At 34.6% G+C, this 22,989-nt stretch overlaps 1 protein-coding gene across 6 annotated transcripts in view; it reads right to left on the bottom strand.

The window, feature by feature from the left end:
* The window catches only part of LOC128177548 (potassium/sodium hyperpolarization-activated cyclic nucleotide-gated channel 3-like), a 62,199-nt gene extending 39,424 nt beyond the window's left edge, over positions 1-22,775 (bottom strand). For 5 of the 6 annotated variants that reach the window (XM_052844286.1, XM_052844290.1, XM_052844288.1 and 2 more), the window contains exon 1: positions 8,302-8,993. In XM_052844286.1, coding sequence (XP_052700246.1) covers positions 8,302-8,400 — 99 coding nt within the window. In that variant the 5' untranslated portion in view covers positions 8,401-8,993. Of the gene's footprint in view, positions 1-8,301; positions 8,994-22,176 lie in introns of those variants that run through there. The other variant, XM_052844287.1, reaches the window with a different exon arrangement.
* Between the last annotated feature and the right edge of the window lie 214 nt (positions 22,776-22,989).

Here is a 22,989-nt window from a genome sequence, read left to right as displayed (position 1 = left end):
ATATATGAATAGAATAAGACAGAATTAACAAAATAAGTTTTACACCTCGTTCAACATGTATAATTGCGCTACGTATAAAAATTGCTGCGGTTTAACAAATAGATCAGTCATTACACAGATTTTTCGATTTTTAGTGAACAAATCGCAAGATAATTTTTACTTCGTGAATATATATTATAACATTTCGGTGCTATACAAGCAGTTTCTATCCATGTATCATAATGATGATTGTTTCTACACTGATTTCCCTTGGTTGACCTTATCACTACATTGTGCTGTAAGCCTTCAAAAGCATCAACCTTATTTTTTTCTGTACAAAGAATTTTCTTTCCTCGCCTTGATTCATCGATATCACCCAATACACAAAGGCCAAATTAACGCTGCTTCCCAGGGACGCTACTAGGCGGAAATGAATCGTTATCCTACATTAGCCAAGATTATTGAAGTTCTCCTCCAACAACAAAGCATAAACTGGTTATTTCCTACAAAATTATTATGACAATATCTTACGGGAAAATAAACATTGACTTGATCAATTGCACCGAGGTTTTAATCTGTAATAATCCAGAGGCAAGGGGGATGAGAGAGAGAGAGAGAGAGAGAGAGAGAGAGAGAGGTGGGATTCATGTAGATGTTCTTGACGTCGAAAATGAAACGTAGAAGCCGTGACTTGCTGAACATTCATCTTACGAGTGCTCTCGTTCAATGACACAGAACCAACAAATATATAATTTGAATTCATTGAAATCATAAACAAAAATGAAATATCAAAGTGTTGCATAAAGGTCATATACATACAATACTGCAGATGGCGTCATATGCGCATTTGATCCATGACGACTAAAATGTATTGAATATCAATGAACGCATTTTGATACATACTGAACGAAAGATCACAATAATTGCTCAAAACTTCAGAAAAATATTAGGTGACACCATTTTGTTAAATTTACTTAAAGACGCTAAAACGTGGCATGAATACAATTGAAGCAGAAAGAAAACACACACACATTTGATGCAGAAATGTGACGCACTTGACATACAGAAATGTACACAGCAAAAAGTTGACGCAGATATTGACATGTACACAGCTGACGCGATAATGTTGACGCGGAAAGATGAAATGCACACATTTCATGGTTTGACACAAAAAAGGGGTGCATGATTGTACAGAGTTTGGTGTAGAGAGATGACATTACACTGTTAAAGCTACATGTAACATTGATATGTAAAGAGTTAATGTGAAAGGTGACTTGAGCTGAAGTATACATGTGTGTTATTATATCTTGAACAAACAGCATGTAAGTATGTGAAGAATAAACAAATGTAATAACATAAGCAAACAGCATGTAAGTATGTGAAGAATAATCAAATGTAATAACATAAGCAAACAGCATGTAAGTATGTGAAGAATAAACAAATGTAATAACATAAGCAAACAGCATGTAAGTATGTGAAGAATAATCAAATGTAATAACATAAGCAAACAGCATGTAAGTATGTGAAGAATAAACAAATGTAATAACATAAGCAAACAGCATGTAAGTATGTGTAATTACACGTACGTTTGCATCGATTGTTTTTTTAAGGGAATAATTACGTTGCATAAAACATTTTAAAATAGACGTACCGCCATTCATTTTTGGGAGTTGATTTTATTCAACTTTCCTATGTAGTTACTCAGGCAAACCGTAAGTGAAACAGTGTTTGGACCTAAGCACAAATCAACACCGCTGACAACATTTAGTTCTAATCGATAAATTCGATGTAACTGTGTTCTTAAGCATTGTTTTTCAAAGAAACTTATCTAGAGATACTTTGTAAATAGTCAGATTTTATATGGTACGAACAATTTAGATATATTTGTAGTCGTACATTGTATGTATTCCTACGTATACGCCAGAGTTCAATATAGTCTTGTTCAACCAGATATGCTCGGCTGTTTTCGTCAATCTCCGACAAGCAAAAGTATTTCGATTACTGATACATAGTTTGATGGAATTAATTCTTTGAATATTACACAACATGATTCATATAGGGTTTTCTAGAAATTTCTGTCGGAGAATTCATATTATAAAAAATGTGCATAATTCAAATACATATTGGAAACTACTTGCCTTGCAAAATAACATATCGTTGATTTTAAAATAAATAATAATCGATAAAATCAACTCACGTCAGTACTTCAGTACTTTGATTTTCTTCGTAATTATAACCAATAAAGTTAAACTTTAACTTCATTACCGAATTTATTATTCCTTGTATCGAACCTGTCAGTTGCTTAGATTATCGTCTAAATAGATCTAGAGCGAGATTAGTTATGATTTAAAAAATAAACAATTTCATGCAAATGGTTTTTGAAATTTCTAAACGGCATCTGTGTTTTAAATGTCCAATCATTTCAACTAAATATTTAGTTTAAAGTGTCGATTTTTTACTAAACATTTTGCATATATCTCCTGCCCCTGTTTTACTAAATGCATCATCGCTATAAAGCTCCGTTCTAAAATCTGTGTTATAGAAAAAAATATCACGATATATTGTCCAATTATACCTAGAGATGCATTGGAACAGAAAATTAATGTGATCAACATCACTTAGCATGTTATTGAGAGAGAGAGAGAGAGAGAGAGAGAGAGAGAGAGAGAGAGAGAGGGTCTATTGATCTAGTTTGTCGACAATTTCCAAACATCTTATGTTATTCCAAATACAAATTAGACCCTACAAATACGCACAAAGCAAATCGTGTGTTTGCCGAGAAATGCTTTGAGCTGTTAATGCATTTCAATCTTAATATATCATTGTTATTAAGATTTTCAGTAATAGGATTAAAGTGTTACTACAATGTATAATGCAACTTCAAGTTCTTGCCTGTCTTGAAGCAGGATTCCAAGTACTTTTTAAATTCATATAGTTACTCTGAGTTTATCAAGAGTCGTTACTAAGTAATATACTTATAGTCGGATATGTCTTATTGAGATGGAGACAGGCAGAGATTTTATTCTCTCGATAACGTTGAGAAAAATAAAAAATAAATAAAAGCTGCACCATTTGATTAAATGAGAAAGTGGAACAAACCCCCCGGTTTTATATCATTTCCTATGAAAATGGGTGATACTCTGACAACTTGAATGAATTTTATTTCGTTATTGTCATCATCACTAATGATAAAAACTTGAAATAAATGTGTTGTATTGAAATATTAGAAGGTATAACAATACAATTCACAATAATGGATACATTGTCTATACAGACTGGGAAGGCTACTCATAGATTAATGAACTAATGTTAAGTAAACATTCACTGTACTGAAAAAAGGGAAAAGGGGATACTTTTATATTACTAAGTACTTGCTTAAAACATGTTTCCTTTTATTTTAAGTGCAAAGGTGAATCAAGATGGCAAACTAAGAGCAATACAAATACACCATGAGGAGAATACATGTAACTAACACAAAGTTTGAGAATTTAACAATTAAGATATGGATTTCGTAGTACATAGATATGATAATCTCCCATAAGGCTATTAATTTTCAAGTAATTTTGGCCGCAAATCCCACTGTGATGTACATGGGTCGGTCCTACGAAACAGAGGCCTCATTTTGATATCGCGCTATTGCACGGTCCGTCACGTATCATTAACCATGGTATCCTGTCCAGTACTCTATCACTGCTAAAAGGTGATATCTTAATATTCATGAGAATTATAGACAGAAAACAATCATCCAGAAATCTATTGTACAAATTAGATGGACAATCCTTGTTACCCGAGGACGCAGTCCGATGGTGTGTCATGGTTCGAATCGGTATGCAGAGATCACATTTTCACATTTGAACAAGCAATATTGAAATTGGTCTTCAAATCTATGACTAATCCAATCAGACTGCGAGATATATAATTAACAAAAAATCAAAAGAAGAATTTGAGGATTCTGCAGAACGTGCAAACTGATTACTTGTATCTTTCATTTATGAAAGGTCAGTCAATAAAACATAATTAGAGATTAAAACCAAGTGGATTGAAGAGATTCTTTAGATATCTCAAGTGACACAGCGCTGTAATCAGACACGATTTTAGAAAACATCTCGACTAACGATTTTGCAGCTTTTGTGGAGTATTTGAAACTAAAAACAAAATAATAGATTTCAAGACCTTGCAGAAAACAGCACGAATCCCTAGAATATATTCACAGATCAAATCCTTTACAGCACATATATATTTTTGTACGTTTGGAAAAGCTGGTTCATTTGGGAGTGTTTTGTCAATTGGCTAACTGCAAAATCTTTAAAAAAAGGATAATACTTTTGAGTGGTTTTGATAGTTCTTAAAAGCAATTTCATTAATTATTCCCAAGTCCTACTGTTCCACTTGTATCCAGAACCGAGACCTCATTTATCACCTATAGAAAGCACCATTCTCCCAAGAGATTAACTTTGAAAGAAAGCAATGAGCGCTGCATTGTATAAAGTTACATGAAATACACTAACAGACAAAGAGACGGTTCCGTGGCACCACATGAAAACTAGAGTCAATAATCAAATCTTTGAACTAAATCCATGCAAAAGCCTTCATCTGGTCTGGCTGTAGGAAGTGCGTCATTTCTAATGTTCAAACAACGCTGTGTGTTTTATAAACTTTATTGTTCTTAAAATCGTATCTATTTCAAACTCAATTGTTTGGTTGTTTGGAAAATGGATCATAGACTTTCGCTTAAAAACACAAGACAATATGCACTCAGTTTCCAGCTGACAATATATAATTTTTATATGAAATCAAAGTCAACAATTTATTTTTGCCCTGATTGGCATGAAAACTATTTGAAAATTTTGACAAAACAAAAATTTTAAAGTCTCAATATGCTCAAGTATGCAATTGGCCTACATGTATATGTTGCTTTTGGCCTCTTCAAGTGGTTAAAGTCACAACACAGCTCTTTATTCACAGTCGATGGCAGGATAATTGGAGCTAATAAAAGTTCCACATTTACATCTATATTGAAAGACTATCCATAATCTAACCATTGTCTAGCATGCTGCGAGAAAATGCAGGGAAATCAAATGCTTATCTTTCCTTTTAACAAAAACCCATAGAGACGTTTACTACTGCAGCTCAACTTTTCATCTGCTTTAAGTGTCGAGTTTTTACATTGATTTTTTTATTTCTTGTTGATTTCTTGTATTTAAGGTAATAGTTCTGTACAAATTGCGCAATAAACGATCTTAATGTTTAAAAAAACTAACTATATTGGGTAAAGTGTTTCGTTTTATTTGAAAATATCAATCTACTTAATGTACACAAGAAGAAACTGCCTAGTCATTAAACCTGATAAGGCCTTGGTAACCACAATTTATACACAATAAGTAATGATAAATACTCCCTCATGAATTACATAAGCATTGATGAGGTACGCATTCTATACTTATCTTGCATTAATCGTATTGTTACATTCAAGAACGTAGCGAGAATTTGATAACAACCTACGGAAGCCTGTTAGTGCCACATAAGATATATAAAAAGAAAAGTCTATATAAGGAAACCTCATTGTATATATAAAAACACACACATATATATATAAGATGATTAAAAATAAGCAGCTTTATATATAAAGGAATTGCCAATATATATAAAGAATTGTGTATATATATAAAGCTAGGTCGTTATATATAAACAGTACTTTGATATATAAAAGCAACAGTGATAAATATATAAAGCGAAAATTTTCCACTGAGTGACCTTCACTGAGTTCAGCCCAGCATCTGCATGATAAACCCCACCTACGGAGGAGAGGATCAACAACACTATGCTCCCGAGGCAGGCAGTTTAAGATTCAATAGCCACTTAATTTCAAAGAATGTTTTTGAGAAGTTGTTAGAAAATGAACAAACAAATTCGTGTCAACGCGAGATTCATGGATATTCATTTTTGGATGTTTTTGATGTGCAACAGAGACTGATAAGTTGAATCAAAATTATTGCTCATACATGCATATTAACTTCTCTCTCTATTATAATATAAATGTGAGTTGCGTTATCTTGATACACATTTCATGTCGTCAAACTAAATAAACTAATACTAAGTACAATTTTGCTTTGTTTCTTATAATGCTATCAAATAAGTGACAATATAATTTATTAAGTTAAAGATAACTGGATACATCGTAAAATATCTTCATTTCAAGCCAAATCCGGTTTACCCCCCCCCCCCCCCCCCCCTTATCGATCAAATTCGCCGTCACAATATGAAATACCTTCCGACGCCCCTGTATCAATGCTTTATACAAACTCCTTGAGGCTGGGTTTTATTTGGGCAAGGGGGGGGGGGGGGCAGTTTAATCTCATTATTGTTGTGTTTAGAATGGTTAATATGGGTATTTTTAATGATAATGTCAAAATTTGAAAGTACAAAAACTGAGTTACAAGCAAGATAGATTTTGAAATTCTTCAAAGCTCAAGTCTTGTTATATAGTTTACATATTTGTTTGTATTGGTCAGTTTCAATCAAATGTTGGTTCTTCTGTTGATAATGTTATAAATTTATGAACATTAAATTAGTTTATATTGTGTTTGCCTCGAGCCATTCTGTCAAAAGAAATGATAATTCCTTATTTAATTATTTGTAAAATAATATAGAATATAAAATTTTCATGTTCATCGAAGTGGAATGAAGTAAAATTAATGTTCTGGGCAACTGTTCTGCAAATTTGGTAGAAAGTATTATTTAATGTAGAACCTTAAAAGAAGGTATTGAAAAAATATATCATCGTTTATTTACAACAGTAAACACAAGTAACAGAAAAGAAAACTTGACAGAAAAAAGATCTTAAATTTGAAAATTTAGGTAGGGGTGCTGGATGCCATCCCTTTAAATCTGCCACTGACTTTTCCCAAATCCCTGGGGAATCATGTAATGTAACATTAATTAGATGGTTCAAACTAATCATCGGGAGCATAATATTGCTGACCCTCTCCTCCGTAGGCGGGGTTTATCATGCACACGCTGGGCTGAACTCAGTGAAGGTCACTCAGTGGAAAATTTTCGCTTTATATATTTATCACTGTTGCTTTTATATATCAAAGTACTGTTTATATATACACGACCTAGCTTTATATATATACACAATTCTTTATATATATTGGCAATTCCTTTATATATAAAGCTGCTTATTTTTATATATTCGAGTTCATCTTATATATATGTGTGTGTTTTTATATATACAATGAGGTTTTCTTATATAGACTTTTCTTTTTATATATCTTATGTGGCACTAACAGGCTTCTGTAACAACCTGTATACAACTGTATAAATAAAAAGGTATATGATTTATACATATACCTCACATCTCAAAACTTAGATATGAATTTCAATTTAACCGGCGTTAAACAGCATGCGCATCGATTCTGCAAAGAAAATTGGCGTTTTTATACGTTTAGCAAAATGAACACACCGTGCGCCCCTCGTTGGTGTTACGTAATAAATCTTTCTGGAAGCAATCGTCAAGACAAGGAAACAAGCACCTTACTCCCTCAAACAAAACTATAGCATGGCGCTGAGCTTTCAAAAGTAAGCTTTGATTACCGAGGTGAAAAATTTGCATTTGTGTCGTAGAACTGAAAATCAATGTTAAGACATATTGATATCGCTTTACGGATAAAATTGAGTATTGTTTCATGAAAATGTTGTAAAGTTTGGAAAAGGTGTCGTAAAGTGTAATCAAGATAAACCGAAGACATTATATAGGGCTAATGGCTTTATCGAAATTTTTCTTTTTTCTTTCTCTTCTTTTTTTGTTATTCACTTTTATATAATGGCGTGGTGCTTTACGTGAAAAAAATACTAATTGTTTTTCGCTGTGTTTCCAGGTAAACATAGGTGAAATCGATGGCTATTAAATCAGAGGAGACCGAACTATCAAATGGCTGTGTACCTTCTATAAAAAGGTAAACATATTCTGCAAACATCAGCTTTATACATTCTTAACAAGAATCAAATTCACGCGCACGTATATTTCAAACAAGTTAAAAGTTGTTAAATTAAATTTATGGATGAAAATGCGAGTTTGGAGAAATCATTTCCCTTCGTTTTGGCCAAAAACTATAGCTGTATGTTGCAGTCTGATTAGCTCTCGACTTCTGGCACACCAAGCGATTTATTTATTTCCACAGGTGCGATTTTCTAATATATCATACTTTCCTATCTCTATAACCATCAACACATTAAGAGAAGTATGTTTATCTAAAGCATCAAACGAACAAGATTTATCATCCAAGGTGTGCAAAATGCTTACAAAGTTGAAGCCCATACCTTGAACATGTCTTCATCATCACATCCGCGTGAAAACGGGTGTCTATTAATAAGGGACATCCATTTTTCAAGGTATTCCCTCTTCAAAGAGTAATTCATGATTCCAACTTCTCTTTTTTAAACAGCTTTCAACCTTTCGTGTACACACTCCAAGAAAAATCGCGAGACCGCTTATTGTCAGATACGTTTCCTCGATAATTATTCCATCGTAAGAAAATAAACAGAAACCTTCGGCGAATAACTGCAAAATCACCAGGAGTATGGTAGATCAATCATATTCCGAATCCGTAAATAAGTCCCTAATTACATATACAGTTCAATCCAAATCTGCTTTCAACTTGGTAGTGGCCTGCGAGAGCTCGCTTAATATTTTTCCTGGTGATGTTTATCATTCAAACAATGCAGCTTTGAATACCTGACGAACTATCGACATCCTCCGCCTTTTCAGTACAACTGGCCAAAGTCAGGATCTTATCCGACATATTCGATTTGTCCACGACCAATGCCCTTTTCTTTCGTAAGGTCCTCAGAAAACACCTTCCGTGTATTGAGTGACGTAGTTTTTTTTTCAGCTGTGGAGGAGGGTCAATTTACATCATTAAAGTGACAACATCTGAATCTTCAATTACTTTGAAACTGTGGACGCCCCTCTCTCCAATTTAGCAGCTACCAATCCAGGAATAAGTGAGTCAAAATATTTTGCATAAGGGTATTACAACGCTACACGAGACTGGAGGGGGTCTGACCGCCAGTAATACGAATAGGTCATCACTGGGTTCAATACCATTACTATACTGATGAAGTTTGATAGTGCAACAAATCTGATATGCGTTTGGAAGTCTCGGGACAAACCATGCATCAATCAATAAACATTGAATAGTAATCACTCTATTTTGCTCACTGCTTAAAGAGGAACTTTTACAGAGCAGCTAACTTTTCTTAATTGCAACTTCAGAAGGAATCATATTACAATAAGGTGAAAACACGCTCACTTAAGCGTATGACAAGGTTTGCATTTGCTGCGGGTCAGTAATTGTGTACTAAGGGCTGACGAGCACAAATTAGAGATATTTTAAGAAATATGGAAGGTTTAGGTACGATGAATGTGCGAATCGGGAAAAAGCATTTACTTGGTCAATACACGATTGTATTAAAAACACGGTAGAATCAAAATACTTCCTCAATTTACGATTTCTTCTTAAACAACTTGCATACCACTAATTTTTCAGTAAGGCTGTAAAAATTGATTTTTTCAAAGCCAAAATCCATCAAAAAAAAATGTTGAGTGGCTGTCTGCAAAAGGCTGAGGCTCTATGACAAATTCTTTCTGGTAACTATTGCTTAAAAGAAATTGTATCATGAATAATTTAGATCTAATGTGCTCTGTAAGAATTTGAGAGGGTTGTCGGTATTTGACTGGCATATCATCCCCCGAACTGACAAAATTAACCCCTTATTTACCGTCTATCGGACTACTAATAAAAAGAAAGAACAATGGTCGCGTGGTAATTATGTAGATTAAATCTGTTTAATGAGGATCGGTGGTCAACAAATTAATCATCAGATCTACATAAAATTTTACGATATGAATTGCTTACCTATAATCTATTATTAATCAAAGAAAAAAATCCATAAATTTTGACTTTTAAATTTTGGGAGTTTTGCTATATTTTTTTATGGAGCTCTTCTCCTAAAGGAGATCAATACAGTCTAAAAATGGCCACGACCATCGAGCCCTCCTAAATACTATCAATGCAAGAACGATATAAATCATAGGTACAGTTTCGTGCAAATGTTTAATATACTCTTGACATAAAGCTGTCAATAACACGATTCCTCAAACTATGAGCTACATTTCTTGCTCTTGGTAATCTACGCCACGTGAAAAGTAAATGTTTTAAAGAATCAACGTTAATTCGTGTAGAAAACACGATTATAGTACGTCACTCATTAAGCATCACACACGAATGCTACTTTGAAACGTTATTTTTGCAAGATACCAACCTTAAGCTTGCAAAAACGCTATTAAGCTGGCAACTGCTGTTGGATATGGTAAACGAAAGACATTTTACAGCTTCAATAAATAATATCAACCTGTACGTATAAGTAATTTAAAATGCATATTGTGGGATCATTAAATTCCGTGGGGGCTAATTTCGTGGATTGTGAGTTTTTGCGTGGTTCGTGGGGGATGCAATTTTTGGATGCGTCGGTTTTCAGTTTCAGTAGAAAGACTGAATCTTATGTAATTAGTTTTCGACGAGGATGTTAATTCGTAGGTGAGGGCTACCCACGAATACCACGAAAATTGACCCACCACGAATTCTAATGATTCAACAGTACATGTTATAAAGAATGAGAAAAAAATACATCTACTGCAATAATTAATATCAACCACTACGTATTGATTATGTAAAGTGGATACATGTTATCTGAAGTAACCATGGGATAGTTATGTACTTGTAAATAAACCATGATATTTTTATCAGGCAAATAGTCAACTATCGCGCTCGGGGGTTAACATCGAAGGGAGGGGTCCTGTCCTGAAGAAAGTGAGTTATTTTTAACTATTTAAAGGAACTCACCACCAGTTCATTTGGTTTATAATTGTTGTGCTTAAATGTTTGTTGATTATTGCATTTTTTTAAAATTTTAGGTTGCATGTTATTTTACAAACAAGCGAAAACAGATAAATGGTGCATTCTCAGTGAGACTAGAAACCAATGAGCTATTAAAAAGAATCAACGTAGTCCGACCAATTTCAGTTCTAAAACCAACCTGTTATTGATTTTAGCGCTCTGCTCGTTGTATGATTTCATGATTGAAAAAATTCCTATTTTTGTGTAAAGATCCCATAATTTGAAGTTTGAAAAGCCATGCTTGTATAATGAAATGCATTTCTATTAAATTATAGTGAAACGTATTCCGCCCAATTGATATTTCTTTTTTTACTCAAGCCATACTTTCAAGTTATTAAGCCGCATGTACAAGATTTTTTTATTACTTTCAATTTAAAAAAAATATTTAACAGACCTTTCAAAAATTGATATTTATTTCGTTCTGAAACATACATTAAAATATTCAACGAATTCTCCTTTTTCCGATTTGAAAATTTCCCTTGAAAATATCATCAGAACAGTTTATCTCATTGGTTTTGAATACGCTATAAAACGGAAACACGTGGGTGATCGGTAAGAAAATATTTTATCTGGCTACTGCCGGTTTTAAAATCATATGGCGGCTACCACGTGCACACAATTTATATCATAGTGGCGTCCGGCACTTATTTATTTGGCGGCTGCCAGAAACTTTTCTGGCGGCCACCATAGTATTACAATTATCTAGCGGCAGCCAAATAGTTATAGAAATTATGTGGCGGCTACAATTACAAGATACTTCCTAAGTGGCCGCCGTATGAAAACTTGGATAATTGATTTGTATGCGCAAGTGCTTGAGATAAACATTGTTTTAGAGAACTTTTCCAAATTGCATTGTTGTTGTCAAACGCAGCGTTTTAGTTCGAAACGCATTGAAGCTTTACTTCCCTGTGATTAACATAGTCTTTAAGTCTAATGAAAACCGTATACAGCCCTGTGAACAAAACTTTGTGTCAATATATTCGCCTCGGGAAATAGGCTTGCTCTTCGAGAACTGGAATATTGCTGACTCCCTCGATGGTATACTTAACTGTTTTATTATACTGATACAAGCAATAAATCAGAAAAGGGTTCAATTAAAGCCGCTTGGTCAGAATTTTTGACTATCATAGTATCAAAAACAAAATACTTTTGGAAAGATGTAGACTTTTCACCCATTTACACCAGCAGAATCGGTCTGTATGGGAACACCAAACAAGTTTAACTTTTAAAGGAATGATCGCCATATAATATCAGTTGTCAGCATGAAATGTTTTTTGTAATGCCAAACGTACAACATGCCTAAAATAGGATAGTTGCTTTCCGAAATAGCAAAGAATGAATAAACTATATATGTACGTTTAGGTGGCAGGGGACGGTTTTTTTTTATACAATTCACTGTAGCCAAGGGATGCATGTCTTCGTAACTCTGTAACTTGAATTTCTTCTGTTCCCATTCAGCACAAATACCTTTAATTCACTCTTTATAATGCCAATCACCAATTTCTGAAGAAAATTACTAGTCAAAACCTGTAAAATTATCTACATACTGGTTTATATGAGATTTTGACCCTTTCATATTTTGCTAATTTTTCATGATTTTTCAGCTTTTTAGACCTCCCCCAGCTAATTCCCTGCAGAGGGTCGACCTTCCGTACCGCGTGCATGTTGCACTATCACATGTCAGAAACTTACCGGTGTATAGTTTACAATGTCCCATCCACCTACTTTTCGTGTTATTTTACCTCCCGTCTGTAACTTGCAATTTCACTGTGTAAAGTCAACACAACAGTCATAGCCGCAGGTTTCGCATTTTACTTCTGATTCTCATGTACCTAACATAAGGGGCCTACATATTGCATATCAATTTCAACAAGAGACACCCCTCTAACTAATGATAATCATTAAAAATCATTTCATGAATTTTAGCAACACTCATAAGCCTTCAAGTATAGCAACTTTCAATTTTACAAAAATATTGACGGGTACTTTATTCGAAGTACATTGCTAAACCATTGGTTTGATTTTTTGAATCAAATATCTATAACTAGGAGGGCACAGTTGTAAACAGAAATTGTGTTGGGGTGGGGGTCTCAATTCAGAATGCTGATTTTAAACTGAGCCTCACTTCGGCACTGACATATCTCTGAAATGTGCTTTAAGCATTCTTCATTTACTGTATTTCAATTTTGAGATGAAAATTAAGAGATTAGTAAAACCTAAAGTATCCTTTATGTAGCAATCCTATCTTCTCGGGCCTTTCCGGCAAGCTCGGAAAACAAGTCTGAGCTTGACGGAAAGATAAAGGAAGGTAGTTAAGAAAGGGCATCTGTTTATTATAATTCCTGAGATAACTCGACTTTTTAAGACCTAGGCTTCTGTAACTTTTGGGTATTAATGTACAGGTTTAATAACAAGCAAGAAAGCTTCAGATCATAAATAGATGATAAAACGAAATTGACATGGTATAGTTTATCAACAGAAGTACATGTATTTCCAGAATGCCCTACTGTGAAGTCAAGCATGCGTATTCCAGTAAAAAAGACTAACGTAGTTGCTAGCGCTCTCGAGCGCTAGCAATAAAAGTGTATGAATCTTTAAATCAATACATCTAAATAATTTTCCTTAGTTAAACGTCTAGTAAAACTATTAATTAAATAATAACATGAAGCTGCCCCTGCATACCTGTAGTTAACAGGGTCGTGCATAGCGTATTGTTTGCGCAAATAATGAAGTTTGCCGGATGTTTCATTCGGATACATTGTATATATCACGTTTGGCATACCATTTTCTCATTGATATATGGCTTATAATTGACTGGGAAACCAACTGCAATGTCCATCGTTATTCACATAGTCAGCATATTAACCATCGTTTTAAAACGTACAATTATTTTGATGTAAAATCGGACCAATCAGCTGTAATTCTAAATCTCTTTATACACCACAAAATAAATCAAATCAAATTGCGCTTGCGTCGTATGGTGACGTTAGCAAGTTTTGGTGAAATTGTATAGTAAATCATAAAGGGCGGCGCAACCAGAATCAATATTTGTTTATAATGAATATTCAAGTGTGCTGTGTACATGTTATAGTCCTAAATACTCACATTAACACGTGCAAACCCATTAGCAAGACCTCTATCTTGTGTGGCGGTCGCCATATATTTATCTGTAGGCCGCCAGATATTTGTCGCCGCAATCTGGCGGCCGCCAAAAACTTTTATGGCGGCCTTCAGTTAAAAAAAATATTTTCAGCTTCCATCAACGGGATTCCGTTTTATCAACATTCTATTAAAAATTATGTATTTTAAAGTATCAAATTTGGATGCTGTAAATTACACCCCGTTCTACAAGAAGCTTGTCACATATCCTTCGCATTAATTAAAACAAACATATTATGAGCTAGAGTAATTATTTCGCAAACCAAGTACCTGCTTTTCAATTTATTTTAGACTTGAAGATTTAAAGACCAATGTCATTTACGAAAAACGAACGAAGGAAATAAATTACCAGTAAGACGATCTCGTTATTCGTAATGAGTTCTGTATATCCGATTAACAATTGGTTAAACTTTTGTAGTTTAAATGGGAACTTCAATAATGCGATTTGAGTGAACAAAGAGATGTGTGGAGAAAGAAAGAGAGAGAAATTGAAAGTAAAAATTGAAAACAAAATCCTTAAGATCTCTTGGGAAAATGTTAAAATGCAATAAAGCTATAAGAAAATTCAAAGGGGCTTATATTACAACGCATAGAAGTATGTCTCATGAATTCAAAAATATTCATTTGGTGACAAACTATATTGTATTTTTGAAAATGATTTTTATTTATAAATCTTTGATTTAGAGAATACCTATAAAATGAAAAGACTTGCATTGTTTCCTTTAGCTTCCATTCGAAGGCCGGTTTCAATCATGATATTACAAGCCGGTTATTCTCAAGGGCAAAACAAAACCACACCAGAATAAACTGAACTGACCTTGTCAATTAAGGAGATCTTCAGTCATCGTAAACTAAATAGAAAAGAAAGCCAGGCATATCGCGTCGAAATAAACACATCTGAATGTAAAACGTTCCAGAACTAGTCATTCTCCTGCAAATAGGCGTTGTCAAAAAGAAATATAATACAAAAATATTTCCAAATTTCATAGTTAACAAATATCATATTCCAAAGAAAACAATAGTTAAGGTGGTCATGCATTGGTTTATTTTAATTTTGCTTTGGGAGAGAGATGAATATTACGTTAATCGTTAGAGGAAATTCAGAGCACATGGAGGTATTAATGTCGGAAATTCTGATATCATGGGATAACAGTTATGTACTTCATTATCCCAATGCTGTTTGTTTATCAAGTCATAAGCAAATAAAAGTAATCACGATCGAATATACCTTAAGCTTACTGGTACGGTCTGATCGAACAACGTCCATCGGTCTGGCTCCAAATTCGGCGTGCTCGTTCAATGACCATTTTAGTCCCAGTCTTTTCAAAACATTTTCTTTTTAAATTAGTTTGTTATTTAGAAAAGTAACATTATACTATATACAGTGTCTTTTACATTAATCATATACTATATACAGTGTCTTTTACATTAATCATATACTATATACAGCGTCTATACATTATAAGGACAATTTTTGCAAGGGCACGGTAACACTAAATAATTCGCATGAATTATTAAAGGATCTTGCTATTCACTGAGAAGATGCGGCTGTGTACTTAAACCCTTCTCCTCATTAGTCAGCCGATCTCTATGTCACGGCCATCCTAATTCCTGTACTTCTACGGAGCAGGAATTAATCAGGTGATTTGAGAAGGAATTTGCGACAGACACCGCTTCCCTGACATTGACAGAACAATAATCTACCCATCATCTGTACCACATCAGCAAGGACACCGACAGAGGATCGATAAATCGGAATTCTGGGGTTGTTTTTTTTTCTTGAAAATAAGGGGGGCAGGGGGTGGTCTGCAATATTAAATCTGTCCTCAATTCATTCACGAGTTTGATCAAAGAAACCAAATTAGAAACCAAAGGTTTAATTTGATCAGAGAAATAACCATATATGAAAACAACTATGGCTTTTTTGCACGCTTTGATCAGTCATTTCTTGCTGCAATATCGTGAACATCAGCTGGATAGAACGTACTGCAAAGCCCAACGATAATACAGCTGTACAAAGCTTCGGAAAACCAGAAACCAAAATCTTACCCAGATATAATGAAGCATAATTATATTTTGCTTTAACCCAATACCCCATGCACTAAAAGTTGGCTAAATTTAATTGACTCGTGATGCCTAAACAATTATCGGCAATGTGGAGTAGTGAAAATAAAGGAAATAAAATAAAGACACCGCTGCTGAGAAAGGATTTTTTTTTACATTTCTAAGGACCGCTACATTTCTGATTAGGTCAATCTAGCCAGTCTCTAAGTGTTTCCAATTGATTACATGGAAGTGTGACTTTCGATAAGTTAAAAACGTCGTTACTCTTATATGCGGACAAAGAGAATTCATATTTATTAATTTTCAAGAATTGTGTGATAAGATTATGCAATCAGAAATGTTGATGTCGGATTTTAGTGTACGCACATCAATAACCATTTTTTTTTTGGGGGGGGGGTGTCATTTGCGTTATAATCATTTAAAAAGATATGCAAAAATACTCATAAGTAAATTGATTTTGGGTTGACTTTTCAATCTATAAATGGTTATTTACTTGATATTTATTTTTACATTTTCCGGTACTATCCGCTTTCAACATCCAGCCTCCATTCGCCTTACCGTTACAAAATCATAAACAGGACAGGCACGTAGCATTGGATGGGGGGGGGGGGCTGCCCCCCCCCCCCCCCCACTTTTTTCGCGCAGCAAAGATTTCTCTTATATTTACATACAAATAAATTGAATTAAGTTGGAGTCCCCCCCGCCTCCCCCACTTTTCTGTGACCCAGTAAAAATTGAATTGAAAATAAGGAAAATAAACAGTGAAATTGAAGTGAGAAGTATAAAAGTATACCTGCGCCCCCCGCCCCCGCCCCCACCCCACGGATTAGAATTTTCAGGAATTTGGAAAGTAACTTTTTTCGTGTTCTTTTTTTTGCTTGTCAAGATTTTTTGGATGAGTCTGCTGCCCCCCCCCCCTTCAAAAACGATGCTACGTGCCTGCAGGGCCTTGGAACTTTGTTGGTTTTTGGGCGGCGAATATATTAACTAATAAAAACAGCTAACGCTTGTTTAGGGCATTCAAGTCCTTCTTAGTATCATGGAACCCGAATGGAACTTGTCATGATTGATTTTAAAAAGAAAATAAAACAACATGATTTGAACACTGGAAAGCCTTATACAGCTTTATGATAGAGGAAAGAAAACAAAAAGCCGGCAGGCTAATATTTGTACAAAACTACTAACTGTTCTTTAAGGAGACAGATCACATTGAACGATTACGTTAGTGTCCAGGATATTACCTCGTGGATTGTTTGCAGACTCTGACTGATAGAGATGATGAACTTCTCCAGTAGGACCCGGCAAGTCCGATAAAGAAGACTGAGTACGTGTCTCCTACTTCTCCGAGGAATCGATTACACTGGATTCAGGAGGAACACTGCGGTGCTCGTCACGACAACGCGATATATTCTCATTGTCCCCGCTATAAGGAACCCTGTATAAATAATTCCATAGACAGAGAATTTTTGTTTTTGTTTTAAGACCTGTTTGTACTCTCAGGCATGTAGCCACGTAGCATCGTTTTTTGAAGCGGGACGGGTGGGGTAGCAGACCTACATGTAATCCAAAATCTTGACAAGCCAAAAAAAATGAGATAAAATAAACAAGAAAAAACCACCCCTGGTCTTATAAACCAGAATCCTTGGGGTGGGGGGGGGGGGGGGCAGGCTTATAGTAACATTATGTATATATGGGTCTTTCATAAAATGTCTATTTGGTAGAAAAGCTTGATGAGGGGGTAGCCATATAGGGATGAGAGTTATAAAGGGGGGTAATACCCCTCAGTTTAGCGAGTTTTCATAACGTTGTACTTATAAACGAAATTATGATAAAAATGTATTTCATTGATTTTAAATGGTTTATAACCATGCAAAAGCAATTTAAACAACGCAACACTATGAAGATAATTAGATTATAATGGAATAACTGTGTTACATGCTTGGTATTTTTTTCGTTGAAACTCATAGTTCCCAACATTGTTAACTCATAATGGGAAACACAAATACTAATAAAAGAGTGGAATATGAATATCTATAAATTTAGCCGAAAGAAACAATCCCGCGTTTAATCACATAGCACCACATTGGTATTTCAGCAATCCACCTGCACTGTGAAATACTAAACCGTCCCAATTTTGTTCACCTACTGATTATTTCTTGCAAAGGTACATGACGGAATCAATACCATATTCATAAACAAAGTAGGATTTCCGATCAGGGAAAGAACTTGTTTCCTACGACCAACTCCAATCATCTTGGATACCAAATACAGGAACATTCAGCGTATACGACAGTTTCTGGATCAATTCTCTTTGCAATCGTTCCGATCTCCATCTTGTCTGTGGACTTGATGTGATCCCAAAGCCAACGGTCGGTCGAATATAAAAGCCCATCTTCTGCTATAATATTGTTCAATTGTTTGTGCACATTAATCAATATCTATCTGTCAAAAGAAATCTTGGTTCAAAACCCGATCTTTGACTTTAACCATGCGTGTGGGAATGGGCCTCTATTCCTGATATGGTAATGGGGAAAATGCAATTATATGTTGACTCGTTATATTGTTAGGATAAGGAATGAAATATTTTTGAAAAGACTCTACAATGTTTGATGAAAATTCTGATATCCTTTCTATATTCTTAATTTAAACAATAACAATCTTTCTTAAGGGGGTGTCAAAGTATTCAAAACTTGACTACGTATACAAGAATATTTTTGTAAACACAAGCATTATTCTCTGCTTAAGTTTCATTAAACTTTGTCATGACATTTTTTCACAGTAGTAACTTAATTAGTTTTTAATTAATAGAAACATCGTTACAATTAACAGTTTGGGCGTTTTTAAACTTCAAAGAATTGCAGTTTTCGCCGCATTACCATGTGTATTACAAATGTAAAGAATAAAATCTCATATCCAACAAAAGCCTTTTTATAACTGTTCTGATCTTTACTGAATCTTTGTTTCGGCATATACAATAACGATATATTTAATTAATTAGTAGTTATAAATGAAAATCATGCATGACTCTTAAGTTTGAAGAAGATAGCATGATCCAGAAATGGACGTGGAGAAATTGCAAAGGCGTCCAGTGGAGCCTAAGCTTTGAAGTATGAAGTATATTTAAAATATCCCAAGGCTGATTTACGATCAAGAAGTATCAAATAAATACACTCAGTATGATCTTATGTATCCTCTGTTACAAGAACGGGATAATCGGCGGGTTATATTTAGTTTCTCTTTGCGTTAAGAATTTACAACCTTCTTTCAAAATAAAAAATAGAAAAATATAAACAAACCCCTAGACAAGTAAAACGGCTCTCATTGGGCTTAAATCGTGCCAAAATCGTGGCTTTTTCGTTCCCGATGATAAATTAGAAATTTTATCTCCAGAAATTTTACTCTGATAACGGTGGAATCTCATTTGATATTCTACTGCACACGACGTAAACACAACACATTGTTCAGTGGAAGATAACTCGCAGACGAGAAAGACAGACCAGACGAGATGTTTAAAACACAAGTCAGGTGCCCCGTTGTATTAAAACATCCTGAAATGTTTTGATTCAAAACCTTCTCAAAGACAGAGGAGGGAGAATTATGGTGCCCGTTTTTATCCAGAAAAATCTGTTTCATGTAACCATACAGCTTGAAAAAGCGGTTTAAAGGAACAGAAAATTAATTCAATGTAAGAAAGACAAAAGAACGAACCATTAAACGGTTTATTTAATCAGCAACAAGAATTCTGAAGTTTCGAGGGTTTGGCTTTTTTTGTCGCGACCTTTGCAATTGTCTAAGTAATCTAGCGTGCTGGGATCTATTGTCCTTTGATTTTGAATTTTTTAAGGTTAACAACAGACAACATACTAAGGTTATTGTATTTCGGGAGTGTCCATAGACTTTATCGATCAAAGAATGGGCGTATGAGCATGTTTTTTATTCTTTAATCGATAACTTGCTTGGATTTCTTATATTGTAGTTATAACGCAAAAATATCCGAAATACTGTGCCACCCTCACAATTTTTTTTTAACTGAAAAGGATTAGAAAGGAGATCGAACATACTCGATAACTTACTCTTAATTAAGCTTGCACTGCTAGGAATAGCTCTAAAATCTGCAGTATTTGTCAATGCCTTTTATTGATGATTGAAACGAAATCGCCGGAAATAGCAGTTTTGTCGCCAGCCGTTTGGAATTCCAGATAACCAAAATGAGCCTTACCGAGCTCGAGTGCGTGACAACATTTTCTGTAAAATTAAAGAACTCTAAGCTTGTTACTCGCAGATTCCGAATATTTCTTCTCAATTTATCACATAAGGATCATGAGAAAATGTCGGCGCATGAATCACTTTGTCGTAAATTTAAAAATGATAATAAATTGTGTTCCTACGTCACATTATTAAGCGCTGTACAAGGTCGTGGGAGTGTTCAGAATATATTCGTGTAGCACGTGGTGCACGGAGAGAAAACAAGAAACATAACGTAAAAAATCTTCAACAAAAGTGCATTGTCAAAACTGATTTTAAGAGCAGTTTGTAACGATTTCAGGAGAAATGACAATGGAAAAAAATATTAGCAAAACCTTCAGTATCAGTGGGTTAAAAATAGAAATGTGTGTTAATTTTCCCCTTGTCTTAGCTATGGAAGAAATCGTCAATATCAAGGAAATGCAGATGCAATTCAATTATTTCTAATGGGGCGATCCGCTGCAATTTCTAATGTAATGAAATGTCTTATTACATCATGAACCGTTTCTGCGATTGGGGCCCTGATTGCAGACATGACTCACGTATCTTTTGGCTTGTTCCTGATTTTTTTCCATAAATGTCTTTCCCGGATATAAGGGCTATAAAAACCCAGAGACCGTGAAAGCAGGCCCATCACACCAAATGCTGGGCAAATAGAAGGAAAGGAAACAGCATCGGAGCAAAATAGCAAAGATCTGTTATTATGGATAAAAATATCACTGATGGAATTTTTTAAACAGAATTAATAATGATCTGAATACTAATTCACACGGGTTTGAGGAGTCATCAATACATAAAATTTACGATGAAACTACGCGAGAATTAAATCTGTAATGGAGAAGTGCTAGTGTTAGGCTAAGATGCCAGCATTGCTAATCAGATGAAATCGGTATCGTTAGTCCCTCGGTGGTATAGTATCAGCAATGAGACTATTTATATTAGAGACGCTGCGGGAATCTTATATTTCACTTGTCAGATATAATAATTCTTCCTATACATGGAATCGCTCCCTCCCAATCACCCATTCATCTCTACAACAAATCAATTAATGATAATGTGGAGCTAGAGCAATATCCCAAATCAAAACAAATGATGCGATAGCATGCGTATGGTTGTGTATAAGGAACCTCGTTTCATTATTTTGATCCGAGGACAAGTTTTCATTGTCGTTGGTTTCAATTTCCACTCAATACATGTAAATCCTAGAATCAATTTCAATGTGATTTACCATTAATTGAATAACCTGTAGAGGATTGTTTCTCTCTCGTTGTGATGGTACAGATCTGTACTTAGTTTTTTTTAAACTGATGTCACAAATCTTGATTTAAATCAGTTTACACAAATCGACCGCCTATTCATATGCGAATTTCCTTTACTTTGATTTTGTGTAATATTAAAATATTTCCAGAATCCTCACCGATTTATCATTTCCTCCGACAGTTACCCCATATCTGTTTAATGCTTTTTCATTCATCAATGACCTTACCTCTTCACATACGTTTCAAAATTTGCATTTCATTAAAGCTGCATTGAAAATCAACAGTTAATGATAAATGTCGACCGAATCGATGAATCAATTTTTGGGTGGTTTTTTTTATATCTCCAAAGAGCGATTCTGCTAAGATAGCTATTATTCATGATTTCAACATATATTTCTAATGGGGATTTACTGTGATGGGAAAATCGACTTGCTAGCTTTACACATAATTCAACCCGAGATCGGGGATAATATAAAAATCAGAAACAAAAGTTAAAATGAACAACTCACCTTCAACTGAGAAGAAGACAGCTCTGATTTTGGTGAATCTCCTATTTCACACCTTATGTACATTTACACATTGTAGGTAGCGAACAGATTCAAAAAGAAAATCTTCAATAAACTAAAGAAATAAAATATCACTTTGAAAAAAAGTTGCTACTTGTTTTACAGTGTAACACTATCCATCGCATGAAAGTGTGCGTTCGATGTCCAAAAGCATTCCTGGTGAGAGCAAATGTATAGCCTACAGCCCGATGTTCGATGTGTTTTCAAGATAACGGAAAGTAAAAAGGAAACGGCGTATTCCTCAGATTCTATTATTAACAATTTACATATATCCGATCGGACTCGGGGAAAAATCACTTCATGTTGAATACATAGCGAGAACAGAACTCTTTAAGAGCATATTTTTGTCGACTGATTCCTCGCTTGCTACCGTTTTGAACGGTAAGGCTCCTACGTCTTTTAGCCCGCGCCTTTGATTTTTCTCCAGGGCTAGGAACTTAACATCAATTGATCGCTCAATTCGTTGTGTGATCAAATTTGGAAGTATGTTTTTCCCTGTAATTTAGGGTCGCGAATAAACACACCACGGCGGGAATTAAAGCGCATTATCTACAGAGATCGAAAACACAAGAATTCTTTAAGAGAACCCACAGATTCTTTGCATCGGGAGGGGTGAATTTATATTTGGATGCAGCAATTACAGCACATCAGCAAAACCATCAGTAATTTTCCTACTAAAAGTGACCTACTGGGAGAAACACTGTGATGCATGGAACAAAATTAAATTATCTACGCTTATAAAAGAAATGTATGGTA

The sequence above is a fragment of the Crassostrea angulata genome, chromosome 3 (genome assembly GCF_025612915.1).
Source record: "Crassostrea angulata isolate pt1a10 chromosome 3, ASM2561291v2, whole genome shotgun sequence".
In the NCBI taxonomy this organism is placed as follows: Eukaryota; Metazoa; Mollusca; class Bivalvia; order Ostreida; family Ostreidae; genus Magallana; species Magallana angulata.
The sequence above is the reverse complement of the archived record's forward strand: the minus strand, read 5'-3'. Positions and strand labels throughout refer to the sequence as shown.